Genomic DNA, 9,543 nt, shown 5'->3' on the forward strand with positions numbered 1-9,543 from the left:
GAAATTCTCTGAACTCTCCCACATGGCTGGTCCAACACGGTTTTGATGCGCCATTGAAAGTGGAGAAGCCGTACAGCAAAGATGTTATAAATACAAAAGAAAAGTAAGTAAACTTAGAATCCTCGACTACCTCAGAGCTGTGGTGTGATACCTATTTTAGGAATATAAAACTGATCTACCAAACTAGAGAGAAATTACGACAAATAGCGGAAGGAAGTAAGGCGCAGCACAAGGCTTAATTACAGCCCAAGATACAGAATAAGCACAAAGAAAGCTAAATCAAGTCAAGATACTCACAACTTTCAGAACTTACAGCAAAAACAGAGCTAATACTGTACAACTTAGCATATTAATGGCTAACATAGAGGGACAAGCCCAGATAAGAGAAAGTTCCTAATATCGATGACTATCAGGGTTCTTTTATGAGGAGCAGAGATTTGAACAGATGTGCCAGAGTGCATCGCAACATCGCTGTTGAATAATAAACGCGAAAAATTTAATCAGCGTCATGCTGGAGGGCGAAGGAAACTAGGGAATTATTCAAAAATCCCCATCAAAAAACAAGACCTGGACGCAGGTGCGCAGACGTAAAACTTTCAATGAGAAAAATGATGCAATGCAACCGTGATTTCAGGTTAAGACCTGCACATACCGTTGCTCTCTCCCGCGAGAACTAAAACATAATATCCACTGATAAATTTCAAAAAGCAGTCTATACATGGATTGAGAATATCTCTCAAAATTTAACCTTAAATGCATGGCGTACCATATATGGTACACATAGAAAAACCCACATTTTGAGCTTTTCCTGGAAAACGGCGCGTTTAATTGGAAAATAAGTTTACGTCCCTTATGTAAAATTACCCACTTAACACGAAATGGATACTTATTTTCCGATTAAACCCGCCGTTTTCCAGGAAAAGCTCAAAATGCGGGTTTTTCTATGTGTACCATATATGGTACGCCATGCATTTAAGGGTTAAGGTTGGCCCGCAAATAGTTTTAGTGGTATGAACATATTCGTATGAATATTTTTACTTAGTGTGAGCAGTTTCCAGAACCTTAAACTCAGTTTTTTAATCGTTGTTTTCAGAGTGGGAGATAAAAACATTCTCCCACACTGGACCGTTCGGCTTGAAATTTTTACATTCTTAAATATATATTTTACATATGTATTTCAAGACTTCGGAACCCCTACTTATCCCGAATAGACCCTGACATATCAAACCTTTATCCAGCGTGCAACGAGTTACCACGTGATACTAACTAACTCCTTGTATGCCCTACTAACCCTACACATCTAACAGCCTTCTCCCTATGGTCCGACCCCGTCGAAACAGTACGTTTCTTGGGCCTCCCGTTAGATGAAGTCGACGAAAACTTAGATAATCCGCACCATCCTAAAATATTAATAATTAAACCTTTTTTATAACAATATTTTTGTATTAATTGTTTTTAAAATTCATTCAAAATTTATTAATTAAAACCCTGTTTGAATCAAAAATTTATATCAAAATATAATATGCAAAATATAAAAAACCTGCCGTTATCACGATAACCTTTAAAAACGCACTATAAACAGAAATAAATACTTTTTTTTTACCATTTCTAATAATAATAATTGAATTATTAATTCATTTCCGTTTATCAAATGAGCCATGTACATAAATGCAACAATAAAACTAAACCACAAAAAAAACTAAAATTCAATACAAAAATATGGCAGTGTAGCTAAAGCGCAACTCCATGTCAAGCGTGTGCGTGCATTTGCGCTGACCAAATTTCAATGCCACCGTGCAAGTCTCAAAATTACCGGTTTCACGTGTTAACAGATATTTCAGCAATTAACTCTTCTTACACATTCAACTAATGTACTGAGTTATTAATATAACTAATAAAATGATTGAAAACAATAATGTTCTAAATTTGCCGCATAGGAATGCTTATCTTCATTGCACAATTAGTATTAAATTGAATATAAATCGAATAAAATATTGCATGCAACCCTGTAAGGTTTGCCTTTGCTTGGGTAATTAAAAGGCAATCGCTAATTGCTAGTTCAATTAAGCAGCAGTATGAAGAGTGAAAAAATGACTTGTGAGTAAATTAAAAGCATAATGTTATAAATATATATTATAAAATGGCAAATTTACTAATTTGTACGTATTTACTATTATAACAGCGCCTAAAGCTAAAAGGAAGCGATTAGCCTGGACTGAGGGTGCCGAGCTGGCCATACTGGAATTGTGGGCAGAGCATGTAGTAGAGCTTCGTGGAGTACGTAAAAATATGCATATTTATGAGAAAATATCAGAAGAATTAATTAAGTTGGGCTACATATATAATGCGCGGGAGGTGCAAGTGAAATTGGCCAATTTTTCACAGCGTTATCGGTGCGTATATGATATTTCAAACTTGTGTTGTTTAGCTCCGAAATTAACTGAATTTTCAATATTGTATATATTCAGCATAGAGAAAGCGAATATGTTAGAATCTGGTGAAACGACATCTTCTTGGACACATTATGGACGTGTACACCAGATAATTGGACGTTTCAAAGTAAACTCGTTTTACGATTCAACACTGGAAACCATTCAAGGTACGCCATTACGCTTTAAAAACACAATTTCACTATAATACAAAAATATTAATATATGTTTCAATAGCGGAATCATCTGGTGCATCACGCCTATCACCAATTATACCGCCATCCCCCCATACATCACCTGTCCCTTCTCCGCCGGCATCTCCGCGTGCAAGCACTTCAACGCCAGTAACCGTGCCTAATAAGAAGAAGAAAGGCGTGAGTCAATTCCAATTGAAAGTGCTGGACAAATTCGAGGAACTGTCAGCGGAGATAACACAGTATTTAAGGCATACCGAAGAAAATGAAAGGCAGTTAATTGAAATAGAACGACAAAAGGCGGAGTCACTGAAAAAATTTAATGAAGTTAACAGGGAGTTTAAAGACGCTATTTTAAAGTTTCTACAGAAAGAATAGAAGTGTAGTGTTTAAGTTTTTAGTTTTTTTAATATTAAAAAGTCATATTTACTATATAGTATGCTAAGTATTGCTTTTTTATGGTATGAAGTGATTGGATGGTGGTCAGTACAAATTGAGATTTGTATTTTATTGCTGTAGTTTCTGCATCTGGCACTTTGAAGTTTCTAGTTATTTTGCTAATTAACGTCAATATTAAATTGATTAAGATATTCACACGTTTGCCACGGAAAAATCCACCAAACTAAATCTAATGTTCATGGTTACAAATAATCTTTTGGTCATTTACTTGGCAAGAATCTTCAAATAACTCTACCATCCGTGGCAAAGTTCACAATTCTTCAAACCTTTTACCACAATTACGCTTTTATAATTAATTACATGTTCGGAAGTGTTAGTCTAGTTGTGCTACTAGAACGTCGTGCTATTTTCCTTATTTTTCGATGCTTCTCATCTGTACTGAACCTCCTATTGTTGTTGTTGTTGAACAGAAAATATTCTCGAAATAACCGTTCCCACGGTCGGGTCTACGTAACTGAAATGGACCAAGATTTTTGTCCGGCTGAGGAGTGTCAACTCGGCAGATTTTTGCCGCTACAATAACAATATTCCCGAAATAATTTTGAGGAATGTTGCCGATTGGACAGTCATGGCAATATAAAATTACTTTTCTGTTCTAGAAACGGTAAACGGGAACGGATTTGATCCTTCTGCCAGCTGACTGCCTGGATGATGTGGTTCTTCTAAGGGTTTTTGTGTTTGTACACGTATTCGCTTATGACTTCTCATAACATAACATTTCTCTTATTACTCCCGCTTATTTATTTGCTTTAATTTTAATGATGAATAGTAGAGTGACAATTTTCAGTTTAATATTTTGAATTGTGATTTTGTTAACAAAACGGATTTAACCTACAAAATATACTTCCGTTATCAATTGGAGCTGCCGGATCGATGTTTTTACATATTGTACAAAATTAAAATGTAAAGATGTGTATGTTGCAAATTTTGCAGCATTTATATAATATGCTAGTGTCTGGGTGGCATTTGTTACAAAAATTTCTTCAAACACATATTTGTTTTTTAAATTTTTGGTCGACCCCATTGAGTAAATTGCTGTATTTTTGAAAACGTCTAAGTCTTTATTAATCATGTAAATATTGCAACGCTTATTTAAGCAAAATTTTTCTAAATAAAAATAAGATATCAAAAATATATCTTTCAAATATTAAAATCATTTATCATAAAATTAAACTTTTAAAAGTAACTAGTTAGACGAACACTATTTCTCTATTCACTGGCTTTTGAGGACGTGGCGTTGCGTTCGCTTTACGGCGAGGGTACCGTTTTTCGTGTAGGTGATTCTGTTATTGCCCTTTCAGCTTTGACATTCGTTTGACTGGGCGATTTGAAATTGGCTTCTTCCTTTGCATCGTCCTCTTCAGTTTCGGATTCATATTTCTGTAAAGAAAAACATTGTGTAATCGGCAGATACTATTAATAATGATATAGTGAAATTCACTATTTACTTAACGATTAAGTTCCATTAATTGGTTGTGCAATCTTTTGTTATTGTTTAAGTTTTTTTCGTATTCTTTTGTTGGTTACAATTAGTACCTAAATTTGAAACGCTTTTCGCACATTACACATACATACATATTGGCCACAGTAAAAGCAATGCTAATTAACATTTTAAGTGGTCATTTCATTTAATTGTGTATATATTATAATTAAGCTTTAGTTTATTTTGCTTTCACAACGTCACAGTCTTAAATTACCCTTTCCCTGTATTGCGCTCCTTCACGATACGGGAGCATATTTAGGGTAATCCTGTAAGATGGAGGAGAACGGATGTGTATTTACAATTACAAAATGTTTGAGATTTCACAAACTGAAATCAAAAAGCAGTGCAACAATCGTAAACTAAATTAAAAAACTAAACAATAGTTAGAAAACTTAATAACGATAATCATAATTGTTTCTTTTAAATAAAAACACAATTTGTATTGTTTAAATATAAGCAGCTTGAAAGGGTAAACTGTAAATACATTTTGTATTTTTAAGCACTTTTTAATTTTTTCAACAGGGTTGCGAATTTTTAATTCAAAATTTTTGATTTACAAAATTAAATTTTTTTTGAATTTTTTTATTTATATTTTTAGAGATTAATGTTCTTTTGTCAAACCGGTATTTGGGGAAAATAATTATTTAGGATTAAGATTTCGGGATTGCAAAATGTTAATTAAATTAATCTTTAATGCATTATATGCAACCCTGTTTAACACGCATAAAATGTATCTACAATTTACCGCATTATATTTAACTTTTGCATAGCAATATGCAAATGATGCGCAGTTAGTACTAGGTAAAAATACTTTGTTTTTTACGACGAACACACCTTTTGTATAAATTGACGTCGGGCGGGCATAGACAAATGCAAGATACAAGTCGATGCATCGTCAAAGATGCACGGTATTGGTTCCTGGCACACAACACCGCTCTTCTCCACCTCGCAGGCGCGGAAAAGTATTTGTTTTTTGTCTTCCATAATATGTTTGCGGCAGTATTTACAGCATGGCATTGCGCGTTCACCGCACTTAACACCACCCTCAGAGAAGGCACATTTAGTAAAACCCGGACCTTTATGTGCATAGCCATCTGAAGCACGCGAACGCTTTTCTTTGAATTTCTTATACAGCACTGCTTCAACGCCATAACGCCGATGATATGTGTTAAGTGCCTTCAGTTGATCGTAGAGTTTACGTTCGCGCGGCGAGTCCTTCAATTGATCATGTATGCTGCCTGTGATTGATAATAAACAATACTAATTAAAACAAATTGTAATTAACTACGCTGCAAAAAAACTTACATAACATTTCACGTTCCTTGCGTAAAGCTTGTAGATATCGACGCCGGCGTTCCTTGAGTGTGTGATGCAAACTATTGATTTGATCAATATATAAACCTTGCAGCTTTGTGAGTTTCGCTTCAGCAATACGCACCGCTTCTTCACGTGTGTAAATGCCAGCATGTCTGTAGTGTTTAGAAGTAAAATGAGAATTGCATTTTAGTTGATAAAACTCAGTTAAACAATTACTTTAATAAATCTTCAGGTGCGGAGTCTGCACTATCATCGTCGGACTCGTTAAATTCATAACCACGCGCAGTGTTGTTTAAGCTGGGCTGTTCGTTATCCTCGCTGTTGCTATCAGATGCATAATCCAGTATGCGTCGTCTTTTTTGCATGCTTGATAAGGCATTATTAAGGCTATTTACCTGATCGTACGCAACTATGAAAGAACAATTATAATGAACATATAAAAAGAATTTCTCATTTAATTTCTACACACCAAATGGTGCCACATGCGGTGACACCACATCAATTTCTTCATCTTGCTCTGCAATTGGCTCTTCTGGCTGCACATCTTCAACATTGATGTGATGTGCTAAGTTGTTTAACAATACTTCATTGGTATCGGTGCGCTTCAATTTTCCAACTGTTGCGTGCGTTTTTTGTAACTGCGCTTGACGATTATGTTCAAAACAGAGCGTTGTCAGTGCAGGATCTTTTTTTATGTCATGCTTTTGTAGTGCATTGGCACATTTACGTCCGTTGGCATAAATAAAAGTGCATTGACGAAAGTTTCCACAGGGATCCTGTAGAATGTGGCGCATACAATATTCATAGCCATCGACACGTGGTATTGAACATTCGTAGGTGGTGTTTGAACAACGTTTTACTTTGTTTTCGATTTCCTGATGTAATTGCTCACGCAATTCTTGTATGCTGCCGCCGTAGCGTAAAAATTGTCTTTGGCGTGAATGAGAACAACCAGCAGACATTTTGAAAGATAACTTCCAATTTTTTTTTATCACAAAGTATTTTTGTTTAATTTATGTTCACGTATAGCATTCACACATTATTTGGTAGAATTGTTTTATACAAAAATCCACGCCGCTATGAAAATTGTAAGCACGAAATTTGTTATGCACATAGAGAAGAGCATCAAAGCAATCGAAATTAATCGATAGTTCGCACAACTAACTTATCGAATGTTTGATATTGCTGGAGTTACCATATTGTATTTCATTATCTTGTCTATTTGACTTATTAAGTTTTTTTCACAGCACACTCAGCAAGTCGAAGTTCCAATCCATTAAAATAATTAGCGTGGAAATTAACACATGCACACCGTCCGCCTCAGTGGCTTTGCGTTAGAAAGGGATAAACAGTATCACTTTCACAAGCAATTCGGTTAGTTTTGTTAATTTAGAAACTAATTGGGTAAATGCTTTAACTAATAGTTATAACTACTAACTAATAAACTGTGCACGGTGGTTGCAAACGTTTATGGTACGAAGAACTAATGGCTACCAAATTTAGTCTACGGGAATTAGAGATATTTATCAAAAGATTGTCATATAGTACAAGTAGATTAATAGTTATAACTACTAACTAATAAACTGTGCACGGTTGCAAACCTACCAAGTGGAACAAATTTAAATTGACAATGTTTACACAATCTAAACCTTATTTTTGGGGAAAGTGTAAGTTAATTACCATCAAGGCCAACTGACTAGTGGAGGACACGAGTTGTTTCGATGGGTTAGACTATAGAGATTGCGATGTTAAGTGGGTTGGTCTCATGGGGCATGCAAAGGGGCAGCTCCCTTCCAAACAGGTTTCTGTAAGGACGAATTCTGCGAAAACATTCGAGCAGTAACTGCCTGGAGAGGAGTTATTTAGGGATTTGCATGTTTGCCTGATAAATATATTACAGAAGCTTCCCAAGATTGGCCTCTAGCGATGCACAATCATGACATCGAGGCTTCATTGCGAGCCTTGCATTTGGCTTCATTTGCTTAGTTATCGAATAAATCTTATCTGAAAACCATATGGTCCATATCATTCCCATCCGCCACCACAATATTTATAATTAAATTTATCGGATGTACGGTATTGAGACGAAATTTATTGTCTCAAGAAATGTTATCTTAGCGGAGATGGGCCAATTAGCTTCTAGCTTGGGATTTATGTTCTAAATTACGACCGTCCAATTGGAATAGGAGGAATCCTGGAAAATGCTAATTGAAGAAGAATTTTCTTTGAATTTTCTAAATGTTTTTATTAGGCACAGTAAACAAAATGGAAACAAATGTAATGGTTGGTGCTAGAGCTATTTTTCCAATTTTATACAGGTTACCAATCAGAAACTTTAGTGACAGCTTTCAATTCTCCCCCTTAACTTTCTCCATGCTTCTAATTTCGGGATATACCGGAGTGCCAAGTTTAAGCTTTTTAGGCTGTATAAATTTTTAGTAATTATTAATGATAATTTTATATATAGAATTAGATTACAAATATTCGGAATTATACCCTATTTGTCCTACGACGGTCACCAATAAATCATTTTTATATTAAGTTAGTAAATACAGTACTATCAGTTTGCAACCGTGTACATCTGATCTGAGTGTCGGGGCATAAAGGCGTAGCCAGCAATGAACTGGCCGACGAACCAGTCCGCTCTGCGACGGTTTCCAGGATGATAGGGCCCGAATCATGCATTCCGGAGGAGTTCACACCATAAATGAGTTGTTCCGCACGGAGGAGAGAGTGGTATTCGCCACGCCAAGCTACAGCCAGAATGTTACAACCTGGCAAGTTTTAGAGATATAATCAACCTCCCCTGAGACAAAATCCGTCTCTTCGTCGTGCTCTAAACAGGGCAATTTAGGCTCAGGAAGCACTTGTCCAGTATGGGCAAAGTCTCTTGCGCAAACTGCAGGTTTTGCGATATGGAAGAGAAAACTCCAGAACACCTGATTCTAGATCGCCCAGAAATATGTTAAAGCAGGCTCCAGTCCCTTCAATCCATCTACATGGACACGACTTACATCACCTCAGTGACACCCTACAAGTGCTTGGAATTATTCAGATTGCTGGACCTTTTTGACCATATGTGATATAGAAGAGGTCACAACAGACCATGGGTCGCAGTGCAAAACCTCAATTATTTTCTATCTATTAACAGAACATTCACTGCTCCAGGTCTTTGAAGTGAAAGCTTCAATTAGCACCTTCGACTATGTAGGGGTTTCACATTTGCGACCAAAAAAAACTTCTCACAAATTCTAAGTTTTATCAGGAAGCAAAAAATGCATGCCAAAGACGTTTAAGGTGACAAATGACTCTTTTCTAATGATGGAAACATACTCGATATTGATCCATCTGTTCGGAATATTGCAATTCGTTTATAAAAAAGTTCAAAATGCGTAAATATATTATTAAAGAGGGTAATGAATACCCTACAGCGAATGGTCGTCCCATTGACGACATAAAAGACAGCAAGATACCATTCACCACCTTGAAGGACTTGCCTCTGCTAATAAACAAACTGTCGCGCAATCAGTCTCTTGGCATCGTCAAATTAATGAGCCGCAAACAATATTCGCAACAGTCAAGAATTTCTTGAAGTGCTATGATAGTCGGACACAGGTAACGGAAGTATTGACTGCATATTGAGATAATGAAAGGTTTATGG

The 9,543-nt window shown here is 36.0% G+C and overlaps 2 protein-coding genes across 5 annotated transcripts; one reads left to right on the plus strand and one right to left on the minus strand.

Moving 5' to 3' along the window:
* The first annotated feature begins 1,953 nt into the window (after nucleotides 1–1,953).
* Nucleotides 1,954–3,221, plus strand: LOC105223289 (uncharacterized). The gene is made up of 4 exons (XM_011200967.4): nucleotides 1,954–2,097; nucleotides 2,183–2,393; nucleotides 2,469–2,599; nucleotides 2,667–3,221. Exons 1-4 carry the CDS (start codon nucleotides 2,076–2,078, stop codon nucleotides 2,999–3,001), a joined length of 699 nt encoding a protein of 232 aa, XP_011199269.2. The 5' UTR covers nucleotides 1,954–2,075; the 3' UTR covers nucleotides 3,002–3,221.
* An 899-nt stretch (nucleotides 3,222–4,120) lies between these two features.
* On the minus strand, nucleotides 4,121–7,016 carry LOC105223291 (KAT8 regulatory NSL complex subunit 2). 4 transcript variants are annotated; one of them, XR_007422718.1, is made up of 6 exons: nucleotides 6,352–7,016; nucleotides 6,099–6,291; nucleotides 5,871–6,034; nucleotides 5,400–5,803; nucleotides 4,536–4,831; nucleotides 4,324–4,462 (listed from the first exon to the last, which is right to left on the minus strand). XR_007422718.1 is itself a non-coding variant. In XM_011200968.4 (5 exons), exons 1-5 carry the CDS (start codon nucleotides 6,842–6,844, stop codon nucleotides 4,331–4,333), a joined length of 1,386 nt encoding a protein of 461 aa, XP_011199270.2. In that variant the 5' UTR covers nucleotides 6,845–7,015; the 3' UTR covers nucleotides 4,121–4,330. The 4 variants fall into 4 exon arrangements, 2 of the variants coding, with proteins under 2 accessions (XP_011199270.2, XP_029404961.2); XR_007422721.1 differs by having other exon boundaries at nucleotides 4,335–4,462; nucleotides 4,531–4,831; XM_011200968.4 differs by lacking the exon at nucleotides 4,536–4,831 and having other exon boundaries at nucleotides 4,121–4,462; nucleotides 6,352–7,015.
* Nucleotides 7,017–9,543: the final 2,527 nt, after the last annotated feature.

The sequence above is a fragment of the Bactrocera dorsalis genome, chromosome 1 (genome assembly GCF_023373825.1).
Source record: "Bactrocera dorsalis isolate Fly_Bdor chromosome 1, ASM2337382v1, whole genome shotgun sequence".
Lineage (NCBI taxonomy): Eukaryota > Metazoa > Arthropoda > Insecta > Diptera > Tephritidae > Bactrocera > Bactrocera dorsalis.

Excerpts from the sequence above, each read along its gene's own strand:
- LOC105223289 (XM_011200967.4), top strand. The coding sequence starts at position 2,076 with ATGAAGAGTGAAAAAATGACTT. Across the intron at positions 2,098-2,182 it reads GAAGAGTGAAAAAATGACTT|CGCCTAAAGCTAAAAGGAAG; the intron begins GTGAGTAAATTA and ends CTATTATAACAG. Across the intron at positions 2,394-2,468 it reads AATTTTTCACAGCGTTATCG|CATAGAGAAAGCGAATATGT; the intron begins GTGCGTATATGA and ends GTATATATTCAG.
- LOC105223291 (XM_011200968.4), bottom strand. The coding sequence starts at position 6,844 with ATGTCTGCTGGTTGTTCTCATTCACGCCAAAGACAATTTTTACGCTAC. Across the intron at positions 6,292-6,351 it reads ACCGCATGTGGCACCATTTG|TTGCGTACGATCAGGTAAAT; the intron begins GTGTGTAGAAAT and ends GTTCTTTCATAG. Across the intron at positions 6,035-6,098 it reads GCACCTGAAGATTTATTAAA|ACATGCTGGCATTTACACAC; the intron begins GTAATTGTTTAA and ends TAAACACTACAG.